Source organism: Arvicanthis niloticus, chromosome 11 (genome assembly GCF_011762505.2).
Source record: "Arvicanthis niloticus isolate mArvNil1 chromosome 11, mArvNil1.pat.X, whole genome shotgun sequence".
In the NCBI taxonomy this organism is placed as follows: Eukaryota; Metazoa; Chordata; class Mammalia; order Rodentia; family Muridae; genus Arvicanthis; species Arvicanthis niloticus.
This window is the reverse complement of record NC_047668.1, coordinates 15052860-15070000: the sequence shown is the minus strand read 5'-3', so window position 1 is coordinate 15070000 and position 17141 is coordinate 15052860. Positions and strand designations below refer to the sequence as shown.

At 40.9% G+C, this 17141-nt stretch overlaps 1 protein-coding gene across 6 annotated transcripts in view; it reads left to right on the top strand.

The window, feature by feature from the left end:
- Npas3 (neuronal PAS domain protein 3) overlaps positions 1-17141 on the top strand; it is an 807361-nt gene that overhangs the window by 373989 nt on the left and 416231 nt on the right. For 4 of the 6 annotated variants that reach the window (XM_034514126.2, XM_076941869.1, XM_076941871.1 and 1 more), the window contains one exon: positions 10995-11077. In XM_034514126.2, the coding sequence (XP_034370017.1) occupies positions 10995-11077 (83 nt within the window). The remainder of the gene's footprint in view (positions 1-10994; positions 11078-17141) is intronic. The other 2 variants (XM_034514128.2, XM_034514127.2) reach the window with 1 other exon arrangement.

Sequence of the window (17141 nt, the reverse complement as noted above, 5' to 3'; positions counted from 1 at the left end):
AAATGGCTGGCTAGTGGCGAAGTCCATTCTCATCAGAATTCTAGTTTAGTTGTTCAGTTCAGATTTTTGGCAAGGGATGCAAATTCTTTTTCAGAAAATGTTGATTGATTGCACAGTTGTGCCCCACTTCATTTGCAAACCTTCATTATCCCTTTTCCCTTTCCTCGCTCTGTCTGCATTTAGAAGGGGCGGAGCTGTGGATAATTCCACAAGGCAATTTTTGTGAATAAACCCACTAACTGGCTGCTTCTTTCAGTCTCCCAGTCTCCACACAGAATACAAGTGTCTGCTTTAGCTGTATATGCTGTCTCCAAACCCCCTTGCATTCATTCATTTGATTACTTACTCATTCATCCAGTGAATCAGTTATTCAGTCCTGCTGAGGGTGCAGGGCCTATGTGAAGATTTGGTTCTTGTCTGAAGCAAGAATTCTTGACCTGAGGTCTGTGGCTGACTTGGTCTGGAAGTCTCTAGAATTACATGCACAAAGCTTTATGTTTCGATATTACATTTGGATGAGGGTTTGCTTAGGCAGCCTTATTATTCAGAGAAAGATGTTAGAAACCTCTGAAACCTTTCCCTAAAGGCTCAAGGTCAGCCTTGAATCTAAGTAACAGGTCAAATTTTCTTAATATACTTCATGGGAGTGATGAATCCCCAAACACATCTGCCTGGGCTGCCCTGGTTCCAAGTCTGATTGTCTTGTGAGCCTGTTGATAAATTCACATATTCCAAATGGCAGCCATCTCTCTAGTTTCCTTTTAGACTTTACCCAGGTTACCCTGCAGCCTGTCAAAATTTGCCCAAGCTGGGGATGTTCTGTTAATCTAACTCATACCTAGATACTGCTGATAATCCTGCAGGCTTTGTTTGTGTGAAACCGGAGGGAAGATGGTAGGATATGAGAATTGGTTTTGGTTTCTACTGGTGGTAGCTATATAGCGTATACCTAATCAAATTATGTCTAAGGCATTCACCATCATAAAGTGAACGCCAATTACTTCTGGAACAGGGCATGAGTGAATCCTTCAAAGGAAAATTCACTGGGCAGTTGCTGACACTTGGTGAATTGCTGTTGGCTCTTTGCCCAAGTGTGTGGGAAATGTTTGTGCTGGTTTGAGGCCCTGATTGCAGTTGGCTCCCCGGGTTGTGTGCTGACACTGTGGATATGACATCATGCTTTAGGAAAGGCAGGAGCTGGTGACAACATAGACAGAAAAATTCCTCCTTTTCCCATCAAATATTGGCTGAAGATAGTCAGCGGGAGAGTCTTTAGCTCTGGCCTCTGCTTCCAGTAACAAGAAGTGAATGCTGAGGACCTCCCCTGGGTTGGCTACTGTGCTGGGCGTTGTTTATTTATTCACTATTTACTGTGTGCCTTCTGTGTTCTGGGCTCCGTTTTAACTGCTAGAGTTTTAGCAATACAACCCAAATCCCCTGGCTTGTGAAGGTAGGAGCTAGTGAAGGGACAGATACTATGCAAATAAGTCCTAGGAAAATTAAAGTTGGGTGGGGCCCATCATAAGTCCTCACATCATAAGTCCCCACAGTCGCTATAAGAGGCAGTGACTGTTTTGACAGAAGAAGAAATTGAGGTCCACGGAGCCTAATTTCCCAGTAAGACCTAGCTAATTTGGGATAAATAGGATTTAACACTGGATTTGATTAACTCCAGAGCCCAAATCCTTTCTTCTGTGCAAAGCTGCCTCCCAGTAATATGAACCCTCCCAGTGAGCCCCTCTCCAGGCCGAGGGATAGGCAGCCTCTCTCGAAAATGAGTCAGGCATCCCTCCTAAGGGGCCTGAGTACTGCAGTGCTGTACCACTCAGGCTTTCAGATGGTGTAGCAGCCCAGTAAGTGACTCAGTTGCCTCACACAGTGCTGAGCTTAAAGCCACCATGAGAGCGTGTGCTCCAGAGACGACAATGGAAGCAGTGGTGTGGAACTGAAGTTAAAAGAAGAAGAAGAATTGTAAAGTTAGGGTTGTCTGCTAGCACTAAGCTGAGTGTACACTGGTCCTTCTGGGTGAGGTGTTGGGACTACTCTGCGGCCATCACAAGTCCCAGGAAGACTGGGATGTAGTAGAGGTCCTTGCTTGCAAATCTCTGATGATTGACAGTCCATTGGTGTTGTAGTTAAAGAAAATCAAATGGAGCAGACAAGATGAAGAGGCCTAAAAATGGTGTACAGCTGTTGCCTTTGTGTCTGACAGTGGTCCCCCAGAGGTCAGGCTACTGTAGCTCATCTGTCATGTGACCTCACTGTAGACATTCTTTCTCCCACTCTCCCTACCCCCATCCTGGCTTCATTTATCCGGTTTCTGTGTTTTGTTCATTTGCTTGTCAGTCTCCACATAGAGTTCTGATCACCTGGAGATTCAGAATGGTACCTTTTCATTAGCGTGTCTTTTAATACAATGCCCCGGGCAGAGAAGAGAGGCTCACCAAATATTTTTCATGGATGATTTTTACCTTTCCTTTAGAAATGGAAATGGAGGCTTGTGTCCATGAGGTCAATGATTCTTTCATACTGTATGCCTTCGTTGGGTTATCACATAAGGATGGCTGAGCTCTGGAAATGGATCAGAGTGACCTTGAGAGCAGGTGCAGGTGCTGACACAAGCAGAGCCTTGTGTCTCATGACCCAGGCTGCCGTGGCCCCACTGCTTTGTGAACTGTTGACACTGATGGTTCCTTTGTCAGAGAAAAAGTTACTCAGGGAGCTACCAGACATTGATGTAGCCCAATAGCCAGAAAGAAAAGGAGGGGGGAAAGAGGGAAAAGGAGAGAGTGGGAAGGGGGTGGAGGATGAGTGAATCCATGAAGGGATGACCAGAAGAGAAAACGTAGAGAAGGCAGGAGACATTGCCTTCCTTTGTCCACAGAAGAAAACAAGCTGCTTTCTACAGATCTGAGGTTTCTTCATCTCCCCCTTTGTATGTGCGACCTAGAAAACCCAGAGCCAATGACCATTAGTCTTGAGGGTGTGCCTGACTTACCTCGGAATTTGGAGGAGATGGCACAAAAGTCATAAGAAAGCCCTGGGGTCAGATTGAGTGAAAGAAGGTAACTGATGGGGCCTCTTTGTTTCACCCGTAATTTAACTGACACAGACTAACTGGTAATGGCACCACTCTGACTGGGAGGCAGAACCTACATCTGTCTGGTGCCCCTGAAGTAAGGAGGACTACAGCTGGAAGCAGCTCATCAGAAAGACTTGTTAAACAGTTTGCAAAATGAGAGAACAAGAATTCCCACCCATGGGACAGCACCAAATCTCTGATCCCACCCCCCCCCCCACACACACACACACTAACACTGTATACTCTCAAGAAAAGTTTTAGTGTACTCATGGAAAGTGCTTCCCTCCAGCTGAAAGACAAGCTAATGCTTTATTCAAATCCCAGAGTTGGAGCATCTTCTTTAATTGCCTTTGGAGAGCTATGGTCAGAGGACATGTGGTACCTTTCTGTGAGAGACTCTTGATAATCCTGTCCGCCATATCTGGGAAGGAGAAAAGTTTACACAAGATGAGAGGCCTCTCCAAACTAGAACCTGGTGACTGTCTATGAAAGCTAAATACATTCTGTGGGGATGGCATGTAGGTCTGCAGCTTTCCAACACATGCATCTGCATCCCTCTGGGAACTGGGCCACTGTTGGGTCCTAAATCAGCTGAGTGCCTACTTTCTAGTGGGCTCAATCTGAATTTGATATAGTATTCCTGAGCCAAAATAAATGACTCTATATCCTCTCTCTGAGTTCTTATGCAGTGAAACTCAAGACTCCTGTCTCCTAAGTCTTCATGTTATGGCCCCTGGAGAAGAAGTTACACTTCTCCAGGTAGAGAGAGATACAGCCCAACTCTTGCTATATCTCTGGGAATCTACAGGGTGGAACTGATTGTTGATTTGTGTGAATTTTAAAATCTTGTATTTATTTTGTAAAGAAAATTAAGAAACTCCTATTTCCTCCATTGTAAAAAAGAATTTAATTGTTCACTCCAGTACAACCAAATTTAAGTTTATGAAGCCAATAAATATACCCAGAAATGCTTTAGTTATGCTTTAAGTAGTTCTGGACTAAAGCCCTTGGTAAACAATACCATGTTCATGTTTGTGCATGCACATATGTGTGTGTGTGTGTGTGTGTGTGTGTGTGTGTGTGTGTGTGTGTGTGTAGTGTGTGTGGTGTGTGTGTGGTGTGTGTGGTGTGTGTGTGTTTTAGTTACACATAAAATTGTTTTAAAGTAAGAAAGTTAAATTGGAATGATTGAGTAGTAATTAAAGTTTATTTTAACAAATAGTCTTCTTTGAATTTAAATTATCTGGGGAGTCTTATGAAGGTAAAACATGACCTCTCATGTGCCCTGGCATCTCTTGAGGCATCCATCATGTCCCTCTCTCCCTGAGGCTCAGCCCAGCTGTGGGTCACACCTGTCTTTTCCAGAGGATATATCCTCATAGGCTTTGGTGGTGAAGGCTACCCACAGGTGCTATCACTCCAAACACTGCTTAGGCCACTGCCTTAAGAATTCCATTGTCACAGGAAGATATAGGTTCTCCCATCAAATGCGAACCACACCATAAGTGGCCATGTGAGGACCTTACACCAGTAGTCCATGTAGGAATTTCCAGATCATTAGGCAAATTCCATTTTATCATCTTGTCAGCTAAAGATGCTGCAGTGCCTATCTGGAATTCTTACATCCTCCAGTGGAAATGAGAAGTGAGGTGTGGAAAGTGACTATTTTGATGGGAGACTCTACCACAGAGAAGCTGTGGTTTGTTGGTAATCCAGTACACGGAAAGCCAGCGAAGGGGATACAGAGCATAGATGCCATTTCAACTTCTTACTGTGCTATTCTGAAAGAGAGGACTGTGAGCAGTATTGCAAGCTTCATCCAAATCTGGTCAGTTCCTGAAGTGAGAAGTAGAAATGTTCTCCTCCTCGCCAGCCAGCCCTGCTGACTTGGTGCTGTGGTCGTTGAAGCAAAACATGCATGGTTTCTGGAGAAGAGCAAGGTTTCTTTCCTCTCAGTTCAGCAACTCACTTGTAAGGATGAAAACATCCAGCCATATCATCCCTAATTCTTTCAATGAACCCAATCCATACTTAAGTTTACTCAGTGCATTCAGTCCATACTTAAATTGTGGGAAAAATTTAGATGTGTTGCATCAGAAAACTTTCCAATTAGCATAAGACTGCTTAAAGTTTCAATTATTTCTTTGGATTAAATGCTTCTTTCTGTCTTTTCTTTTCTCTTTATTTTATTTTATTTTTTCGCCTGGGTCGGTACTACCCTATAATGTGTAATAGGTTCTGGGATTCAGATTACGAACTTTAAAAAAACAAACAAACAAACAAACAAAAAAACCCTTAAAATGTGAGTTTAAAAATAAGCCCAGAGTTCATTGTTCTAGTATATAAGGGGTTTTATTCTTGAAATTGTTTTAAATTATTCTAGATTTATCTACTTTATTTTATATGCATGAGTGTTTGATCTGCATGTATATATGTGAACCTCATTGATGCCTAGGCCCAGTGGAGACCAGAAGAAGGCATCACAGCCTCTGGAACTGGAGTTACAGATCATTTTCAGCCACCATGTAGGCGCAGGGAATTGAACCTGGGTCCTCTGCAAGAGCAGCCAGTGCTCTAAACCACCGAACCATCTCTCTAGTTCCTTTTATTTTATTTTAAATTTTTGTTTAAGAATAGTCTCTCTATGTAGCCATGGCTGAAACTCATTATATAGACCAGGCTGGCCTCAAATTCACAGAAATCTGCCTGCTTCTGCCTCCAGAATGCTGGGATTAAAGGGTTATGCTACCATGCCCAGGTCTTGTAATTATTTTTAATCAGGCCTTCAGAAGTCTGATTAACAGTGAAATAGCTGTTTTTCTTCTCTGATCTAGATTTTTAAAGACAGCAACTAATCTTGGTGAGAGGCCTTTGGGAGAACCTTGTATTTGTTTCCGGTGTCTACCAGATGTACACCAGAAGAACACCACGTGTTTTCCATGGTGCATTTGGCCTTTCAATTGTGATTTTAGTCTTAGCACTACTGTGAGCTACTTGATACTGAGCCCTATTTCAGTGCAGTTTCTCCAAACTGGTGATCTCTGTATATAAGGCATACTCAAAGCATGTAAGAGCTTAGTTAAATAGGGAAGGCTATAGACACTAGGCAGAACTATATGCACTGGATTCAAAATTGGGACTTGATGTGATGTTACATGTAGATAGTGGAAATTTCTCAGTAGTCTCACAGAGAGGGAAGGATGAAGGAGAGAAAGAGGAGAGAAGAGGGAGGAAGAAAGAAGGGAGGGAGAAGTGAGTAGAGAGAGAGGGAGGAAGGAAGTGAGAGAGAGAGACAGAGAGAGTCAGAGGAGGGAGGGAGGGAGGCAGGGAGGGAGGGAGGGAGGGAGGAAGAGAGAGAGAAAGAGAGAGAAAGAGGAAGAGGAAGAGAAAGAGAGAAAGAAAGAGAAAGAGAAAGAGAGGGGGGGGAGATTTGTGTATTATAAATCACTATAGCCCCTGAGAAAGCTCTTCTGGCTTACCTGACCCTACAGTGAGGGTCACTAATTGAGATTCTTCAAGGAAAATCTCTTTTCTTTTCACTGGTAGCCATGAAAAGACTCAAGCATTCTAGCATCCTCCATCTCCTCCAGCCCCTGGCTCTGCAGTTCAGGGAATGAGGTCGGGAAATGCCATTAAGCTTGTCCTTTGGGCCTCCCTTCCCCCAAGCTCAGTGTGGGAGCAGAGATAGCTCCATGCAGATTCAGACAGCAGCCAGCCACAGGGGGTGACCACACCTTTTCTCCAGGTGGAGGGGTCCATTCTTGGGATGTTGCCAGTAGACTTAAGGGTAGCATTGACCTTCAGTGTTGGGAAATGGGGTGAGATTAACTTTGAAAGAGCTTCTTGTCAACCACTCCCTACTTTTCCATGTGTCATACTCTCTTCACTGTGGAAGATCTTTCTCTTTTCTCCAGTGAACCCTTCCTTTGGCAGCAGGCTCTCTGCGGCTCCCTGCCTATGGTTGCCCCTTGCATTATGAACTGTGCTGGTAAGGACTCTCTAGTGTAGAAGGCTAGGAAGGGAAAGGGCAAAGCCGGCCTCAAGGCATCCAGAGGCCATGACTTCCCTCCGTTCATTACACGTGTCTACTGAGCTGTCCTGTTTCTACTTCTAATGGATGCTTCCATGGCAAGTTGACCTTTTGGCTGAATAGGTCAAACTCCCACTGAGTGCTAATCCCCAGCCCTTCCTCCCCACCTTGTCCCTGGAGGCATGGAGCACCAGTTCAGAATAGGTCCGGGTGTTGGGGCTGTATTTTTGAAAGAGGATTGTATTTTGTTGCACAGAATTAATTCTTGGAGACCACCATGAATGGTTACAACAGGGTCCAGAGTAGAATATTTTGGCTGACATTGTTGAGGGACAGCATTTTTAAGCCTGTGTTTAAATGGCAGTTTCCTCGGATGCCTTCCACTTTCTAATGAGGCCTAGGACAACTTCTCATATCACTGTGGATTTCTCAAACATAAGACCAAGATTTTCTACGCTGGTATCGTTGAAAAAAAAAAATAATGTTTTTCCTCTATACATTTCTTCTACTTAAACTCTCTAAAACTCTGGCTGCTTCCTTTTTTGCCTCTTTAAAATATGAGATGGTGGTGCTTTTGAAGCAGAATTTCATGCTGGGCCTCGTCTTAAGTTTCTGAAGATTTTCTTGTGTTTGTTTACTGAATCACAACACCAGTCACCACTTCCTAGCTAGAGATTTTTCAACACCGAATGGGCACTTAGCAAATGCTGAATGGAGTTTTAAGTTGAATTAGATGGTGTGTTTACCTTCTCTTAACAGTTTATATATGCTGTTCAAATTATTCATCTCTCTTTTCTGTCAGTGAATTAGTGGCAATCTTCACAGACAATGGAAAGTATTCTCCATTTATTTAGTGATGTCCTGCTTATGGGTGTGTTTATTAATTTAGTGCTCTTTTGACTTTGAAAGTAGTCACTTATTAAATAAAGTGATAAATGCAGTGTATCAGCAGGTGAAATGGAAAAGGGAAAAAAAAGAAACCAACCAAACCAAACAAATTTGGAAAGTCAGAGACATACCGTGAAGCAGGTCACTGTGCTGAAGACAGCTGACCTCACTGAGGTCATGCCCATTAGCTCTTCCTGGCTTCAGTGATACTTTGTAGACTCAGTAAAAATGAATACAGAGAAACAAAATAGCTGTTTCCATTGTCCCAGTGTTACAAGCCCACCAATTCTCAAACTGCGGAGTACCAAAGGAGATGTGCAGAAGTCCGTATATAACATCTATACAGTTACCAATAATGCCAGAGTTAAAGCGGGGCTCCTACCAAGGGCGTAATGGGCTCCTGTTTAACATATTTATGTTGGCTGTAAAATTAGGAGCTGTCATTACAGCCCCACATCACCTGCATAAGTACAAAACAGATAAATCAAGAGAAGTTCCAGCATCATAAAAACGCCATTGAGTAAAATAGCATGAAACCACTTACAGGATACTGGCATATTATGCTAGTGGGATGCATGCTGAGGCTTCTGGAAGATTTGGAGAACAAAGAATAACTGCTTGGGTCAGAGGCAAGGTTGCCAGACCTGATGAAGAGGTCCCTTTGGAGGATAACCTGAGCACCACTGAAGGAAGAGGAGGAAAAGAAAGGCCAGCAGAAGCCAGGCTTGCATAATCCTGGGATGTGATTCAAGACAACTGTTTCTGGGCTTCTAGAAGCATTTGAGCTGCCATCTGTTGTTGCGAGAGCCTGCCTGGTGGGCCTTTTAGTAAATAAAAGCTTCCTTACATTCCCTGGGAGGCTGGAGGGCTCCCTAAAGTCAGTGGCTGTAGCACTTTCAGTCTCATCTTACTGAGTTGTTCATAGAATTGTTTATGTTATCTAAAGTTCAATAGTAATTTTTCCTTAAATGACATGCAGTTATTTATTCTGAGCCTTGTAATTGAAAATCTCCCCAAATTCTGAACTATTAATAAACTCTGAATTCTAATTACTGCCTCAAAAAGGGAGTGGACATTTTAGAAGTTTTTCAGCTCTCCTCTTCTCCCTCCTAAAAGCCACCCATCCCCATAATCTTTGGGGGGAAAAAAAGGCTGCAGATTTTATTCATGTGGGATCATTCACACCAAGCTACCATAATGTGCAATTAACACTGTAGAAACTGAAAACAGTATTCAGCAAGACAGCTGCATTATCAAAAATGCCAAAGGAGTTTTGAAGGGAGTAATGTGCATGTTAGAATAGAAAATTAATCAGAAGCACATGCACACACATACACAGCATTGCTGCCTAAATATATTTAAATATGAAAAAGTAAAATTTTATGTCTGCACCTATGATAAAAATTAATCTCAGCAAAGAAATGGGTTTTTTTTTTCCATTTGAAAATTATTAGTTACATGTTTTACTTCTGAAGAAAACAGGGACATGGGGCTGGAATTCCAGCTGGAATATTTCTTAATAATCATCATTCTTCAATTGTTGTTTATACACTTTTCCACTGAGAAAATGTCTCTTTCCCTTTGCTCCTGCATCCACAATGGCACTTGGCACTCATGCTATCTTCAAAGTATCTTTTAGATACTTCCTTTTGTGAATAAGAGTAGGCTTCCTGTGTTTACACCGCACAGTGAGCTTGTGCTCTTGGTTGGTGTTGCAGCCCGACTTGGCTCTCGGTAGAAGTGATTAACGAGGTCACAGAAATGAAGTGGCATCCCTCTGGTGCCGTTTTTACAGGATTATCTTGTCCACTAGCTGAATGTGGACTTAGCTATGAGAATGCCAAGACTTTTGATGCTGTTTTCAATTTAAATAGGGGTGAAGAAGCAGGAAGACATGGAGAATCTTTCTTGTCAGAAATGTAGAAAAGCTCTAAACATGTCCTTTCTTAAGTCTCTGGGAGGCATTTGTGTATCTATGATACTCTAGAACTTAGAAGAAAGAATAAACAGCCCATAGACCATTAAACTAACACTGTATCTTGGAAATACTGGGAAAAAAAGGGCCCTCAATTCTGGATTCTATCTATGTCTGAAGTGCACTTTAGTTTTGAGGTCTCCGTTAGTGGCAGGTGCCAGAAAGTTGGCCCTCAGGTAGAACAGTGATGATTGGCATCTTCAGACCACCAGCAACCACAGATGGAGGTATACACTGACCAAGGTCCATCTACACTGCTCATTGGTTGTATAGAATAGTCACATGAGTACTCAGAGATATGAAAGCCATTCTTCATGGCATGACACTAGTGCAAAAGCTCCTTAATAAGAATCTGTCATCTGACATGTTGCTCTTCCTAAATTGTGATGAACTTACACATTAGAAAATACTACTTGTAGCCGGGCGGTGGTGGCGCACGCCTTTAATCCCAGCACTTGGGAGGCAGAGACAGGCAGATTTCTGAGTTCAAGGCCAGCCTGGTCTACAGGGTGAGTTCCAGGACAGCCAGAGCTATACAGAGAAACCCTGTCTCGAAAAACCAAAAAAAAAAAAAAAACCTACTTGTATCCTGTTTGGGTTTTAGGAGTTTGTCTTGCTCTGGCAGTGGCTGTGGGGTGAGACTGTTGCAATAGGTGCTTAAAAATAATGATGTTATTATTTAGAGAACAACTGTACTCATTTGTTCTAAAGGGATAGAAATGTTAGTGTGTTTTTCTATTTTGGTATAGGAAAAACTATATAAAAGGTAAAATTTTAAATCTGAAGGTTTTTTTTTGCAGGGGTGTTTATTTATTTAAGTTTATAGATATTGATATTCAACTGAAACTTACATTCAAACAACTCAGAACCCAAACTGACAGTGAGCAGAGTTTCTTTCAGAGCTCACTTGCACTTCAGCAGAGCACTAATGCAATGGGTGGAGACTGAAGCTTTCTGACCAGAGCTTCAACTTAATTATTTTTTTCTTTTCTCTCTCCCTCTCTCTCTTTTCTTTCAAGTTATAGGTGCACAACGAAGGCGGAGCCCCAGTGCACTGGCCATTGAAGTATTTGAAGCACATTTGGGAAGCCACATTTTGCAGGTACCTCTAAAAAGTCTTCTTCCATCTTACCAAAGGAATGTCTTATTTGTAATCTTCTTGTACATGCTTTTAGTTTCAGATATGTATTTGATTACTGTTATTTTTCTCAGAATTCATGAATCCTTATGAATTTGTTTTTTCTTTCTTTCTTTCTTTCTTTTCCTGTTTAGAAAGCCATCCCTTGAGGGAACATTAATGAGAAAGGGAGGGCAAGTATTACCTGTGCTGTAATTATTTAGATCTTCTGCCCTTAGTCAATGCACAGCGTGTAAAACAGGCTGCTGCCAGAGTGATCACGTGTGTGTCGTGTTTGCAAGTGAATATGTTTGTGTCCTCTGAGCTATACATTGTTTATCCAAGAGCAGGGTTTTGTTGTGAAAGCACTGTGGCATTGTGTGTGTGTGTGTGTGTGTGTGTGTGCACACATGTCGCCAAACTTCAGTTCTTTGCTTGAGTTTGTATTCGTAAAATGCTTCCAGTCTTGCTGTTTGCCTCCTCAAATTAGAAAATTAGTTAGTATGAATTTTTAAGGCTATATTTAAGTAAAGGACTCTAATAATAAATGTTTTGCCAGCACATTTCGTGAGAAATAGATGGGAAAGGTACTGGATGAAGTTGTAGTTCAAGAGAAAATTGATCCCTGGGTCAGCATCTTATTTAATCGTCTTACTATAACCTCAAGATTATCCCATGTGTTCAATGCTTCAGCCTTCATCGGTGGACCACTGGTCTACATGTAGAGGATGCGCTGCTGCTGTCTCTGTTCTTACCCATTCAGAGCTAAGCAAATGAATAGCCCAAAGGAACCGCTAAGTAGGATTGGATCTAGCATGTTATCCCCTAAGTTTTTTATACTAGGAATTCATTCTGAGTTTCTCCTTGGGGAAATCAGCTCTTGGTGCAGTCACCTTTTTGGTTCTCCAGTCCCTTTCCTAGTAGCTTGAGAATCCCCGCCCCACTCCACCCCCCCCCCCAACACAGATGTGTTCAAAGGAAGAAGAGTTCTTGGTCTCTACCTACCATCTCTACCTACCAAGTCTTCTGGGTCAAATAAAGAAATGTGTTCTTTTCATCATCTTTCCACAAAGATTTTATTGTGTGAGAAATCATAGTTCAGTGCCTTATGTTTTCACAATTGAAAATATAAGGCACTGAAATGTCTTGACATCATTTAGTTTATTCTGTTTCTGATTTTCATTAACATCTGCTCTTATCTCAGATGGGGTGTTTCTTGATCCACCATGAAGGTTGTTACATACAGAACAACATTTGAGTTACCTTTACAGTTACTGCAGATCGGTTTAAGGATACAGAAAGAATCCCTTTTCTCTTTAGACCTTGCGATTTTTATCTTTTTCCTTTCATGCACCAACTTGGGTCCAGATCAGAATCTCTATTACATGTTCTATATAGACTGGGACAGATATATTATTGGATTCTTCTGTGATGCAGGACAATTGCTAATTAGATTCTGACACATTTAGTCCTACACTTAGTCAATAAGAGGGTAGTTCAGACCATAACCCTCGATTAATGTTTTCTGAGTTCAGACTCCTTTAGTAGTGTAAGTTAGGAGTTGCAATAATTTAAAACTAATAAAAAATAAGAGTTTAAACTGATTGTAGTTTGGTATAAAGACATCATGTAGGGTGGCTGTCACAAATATCTGCTCAACTTCCTGGTTTTCTTAGAGAATAGAGGTTTAAAAGGAGACTGTTGGCTCCTCAGTATGTGTGGTTGGTTTACCTTGTCCTTAGACCCCGTACTGTAAGAGAAGCCTGTATATCTGGGTATCACTTAGGGAAGGATAGACAAACTGTCTTTAGAAATTGTGTTACATGAAGAACAGTGAAGAACCCAGAGAAATTGTTTGGAGAACTCTTGTCTTAAAAGGGGTGGTAATGCCCGTTCTATATATTGGAAGAACTCAGTAAAGCAAACTATACTGATTGTGTCCTCAGAGTACAGAAGGAAGGAAGGAAGGAAGGAAGGAAGGAAGGAAGGAAGGAAGGAAGGAAGGAAGGAAGGAGTTTAGATTAAAGAAAACAGCACTCTCCTACCATAAAAATCCAACATACACTGGAACACACGTGTGGGTTATTTGGAGTCTGTTGTCTTTAAGGGAATATATTGGTAACTTGGTAAATATGGTTTCACAAAAGCAAGATACTAGAGTATAGCTGAGTTATAGAATCTTGAAATTGCCATAGAAATTAGAGCTTCTCATATCACTTGATTTTAACACAGTGGTTGTGGATTACAAAAAATGGTACAGTGCTCTATGCAGAACTTTACCGTGATAAACTTAAGAATAGTTGTAGCAAGAGGAGCCTTTGCCAAGCTCTCCTCAGTGATCTGCCTAACTAGCAAGGGAAGCCCTCAGTCCACAGGCTGATGTCAGTACCGCAGACAGCAAAATACCAGTGTTGCAAAAGCATAACATGAGTTCATACATTTTGTTTTGAAAAGATCTCTCTGATAGACTGAACCATCCAAGTTCTACTTTGGCCATAAGACATCAAGAGGTGATCTCGATTGTTGATACATGAGTAGTTTCTTAAGCAGAGATAGTGGAATGATATTCCAATCAAAGACAATGTGGGCTACAGAGAAATGCAGACAAGTAACCACAAGGCTTATTTGGAGAATGTAATAATGTTTGATATGATGGTCAGTTCACATGAGCAGGAAGCATATGAGTGGTAAAGGTGTAGAAATCCCACAAACCACGTGTTACAGGCCCACAGAGCAAACTTAAGAAGGGGCAGGTTCCATGTTCCAAATGATGAAGATCCTGTGGGAAATGTTTCCTTGCAAGAAGAAACAAGGAAAGGTTTGAATTCATTGAAACACTATATCCCAGAGATTGTCAGTTGTGAGAACCTAATGTTAGTAGCCCGAGACAGAAAATGAAGATGTCTTTGAGGTAGGACCTCATGGAGGGAGAACAACACATAGAACTGATACAATCATTGGCACATGGACATCATGGACAGATAAAAGTGACAGGATTAATAACAACCATAGACCCTATAAGTTAAGGTAAGATCCCATTCCTTAGAGATTTTGAAAGACATATCCTGTCAAAAAGCAGAATTGATATAAGGGAAGGAGCTAAAATTCTAGGGGTGACCTTAGTTTAAAAACTATGAAAGCTAGGGCTGAAAATGGGACTGAGAATTCCAGATCACTGGAGCATAGATGGCTGGTAACTGCGATAGAGGAATGGACTGAAGACCAGTAGGACGGTCTGGAGGAAAACTGGAGGTTAAGGAAAAGCATCCCTGGGACACGTGGTCCGTCAGTTTCTAAACAAGGAAAAGATGACAAAGGAAGAAGAAGCCACAGATTTGATTTTACTCAAGAAAGGAATTCTAATACCTCCTGGTCCATTAAAATCCTCCAGTAAGGTAAACACTCAGTGGTTTTATTCATGGAAAGCATGGCACAGATGAATGAGGTGCAGAAGAAAAGCATACCAAGGTCCAGGGGGAACAGAAAGAGAATCTGGGCAGTTATGGTAGGGTAGAATGACAGCCAAGAAAGTGGTGTCCAGGTAAAATAGTTTTACATGTGGGAGAACTATGTTTATATGTTAAGGTTCACCAAATCAAGCATTGTTTGAGTATTGGAAACTAAGTCTACTGCTTTAAGAGAGAGAGAGAGAGAGAGAGAGAGAGAGAGAGAGAGAGAGAGAGAGAGAGAGAGAATACATCTGTCATTCTTTATATAATAAATATCCCTTATTCATATCCTCTAGCTATCTGAGTCATTTTCATTATTATTCCTGTTAGTCAAACATCATATGAATGTACCATAGTTTATTTAGCCAATTTTCTGACATTTGGTATTTTGACAATAGCTAAAAAATTTACATTTCTAATGCAAATACCAACTGTTGTGTGCAAAATTGTTCACTCGTGTGTGCCTGTGTATTTTGATTATAAAAGTGCAGTTCAGGTGAGGAATAGCATGAATGTATTGTAATTTTGCTAAGTCCCATATATTACACCAACTTCCTTTCTTAATGCCATCAGTGAGTGAGATATATATATCAAGTGTCAAGTGTTATGTAGTGTGTACCTCAAGGGCCACTGTGTATACTTTACCACTGACAGCCACCATTAGAGTAGACCAAGGGAGCCTGTAATTTTGAAGCATCTTTAGGACAGAAGCATTGTCTGCACAAGATGTCAGCCCTGCAAGTACAAGTCTATAAAGTTGGACTGGAGGACCCAAATCAAGATATGTTATTTCTCCAACATTTGTGAGGTAGATGAGGGACGAGAAGGCAAGTGGAAGTGGAAGCTGAGGACTTCACATTTTTATGGCAGATCAACTGAAAATCTCAGAAGCTTTGGAGGTCATTACAGGGACCTTTCCTAGACAGCCGTATGTGACTAAGCATGCATTTCGCTCAAGTTCTCTTTGTTGTTCCTACTTCATGCTTTCCTTTCCATAAGGAAGTACAGGCAGGGGCCCCTGAGGCTCATCAGGTAAAAGTGCTTACTGCTAAAGCCTGGTAATCTTTAATCCCCAGATCCCATGTAGAGGTAGAAGGAGAAAAAGGCCTTCATGGAGGACCGTATGGCCTCCACATGTGCCATGGTACATAGGCCCATGCATCATGCACATCCCATACACAAAATAATAAAAAATAAGAATTAGTTTTAATTACAAGTGCTGTTTCTTTTTACGCTCTCAGTGTAGAAACCAGACTGAATATTTAAATTTCACTTCATAGAAATTAACAAAACATAAAATACCAAATATCATATTTGCAAGTCATAAAACTAACCACTGGGATAGCTTTCCCTCAGGGGCCAGAATTATGAATGGAATGTTTTAATTATTTGTATGCCCTTAGCAGAGAGCTTGTTTTTTTTCACTCTGTAAATAATGTTTATATAATTGTTATATAAAGTTGTGATATTGCTTATGCATGTTTTATATTAATGCTGCTATACATGCCTAAAAATGTTAAGACAGTAAAATCAAAACTAGCACCTGGAAAAGTAGAAAACTCTTGCTTCAAGGAAATGAAGAACCTGTGCCTTTGATAGAGGATGTCACGGGGCAGGTTTAGAGTAAATAAATACAAGATTTATATTCCTATTTTTTGTCATACTTTGAAGTTTAGATAATAGAGTACACCAGAATTATGATTAAATGAGAACATATGGTTTTCTGCCAGGAAAGTTAAAAAAAAGGTGGCAGATGTAGTAAGGAAAAATAAAATCTTTGTTATAATATATCTTTGTTATACTATAAGTACTTTTAGTTACAGTACTATTTTTATCTCAGTGATCAGCTAAGTTCAGTAGAGGAACAAAGGATTCTGGTGGAGAAAATATCTTGTAAACATAGACAAACACCTCTAGTAGTGTTGGGGATGGACAGAGAATGAGCAAGTTGTCACTGAACTCTCTTTGAACCTCATTCCTTTCAGCAAATAAAATTAAAAAATTAAACGGACAAGTTATATATATATCATAATATCAAAATTTTGAATATGTATGGTATATATAATATGTGATATATACAAATATATATATATATATATATGTATATATAATGGGAGCAAGATGCTGTGAAATAGCTGAGTCAATAAAGTGTTGTCACACAAGTGTGTGGGCCAGAGTGTGGTCCCAGAATTAATTTGAATAACTGTGTGTGGTGATATACAACTGTAATCCTGGTACTTGGGGAAGCAGAGACAGGAGAATCTCTGGGATTTGGTTGTCTAACCAGCCTAACATAATGGGTAGTTCCAGGGCCAACAAGAGAACTTGCCTCCAGCAATAAGAGGAGATTAGTTAAGGAAGACGGAAGACCCCAGTGTGGGACCCTGGCCTCTACAACAAACAAGTGTATATCCATACACATCAAGCAAACAAAACATGGATCTGAATAAAGCAAGCATTTGACCAGATATCTAAGCAAAAGAAAGTGATTGAACCTAAAATGTATCAAAAGCTAATACGAATATACAAATTATGATTGTATTATGATATGCCAGCTTAGTCAGTACTCCTTCCTGGTAGTAATGTTTTCAAAAAGACTT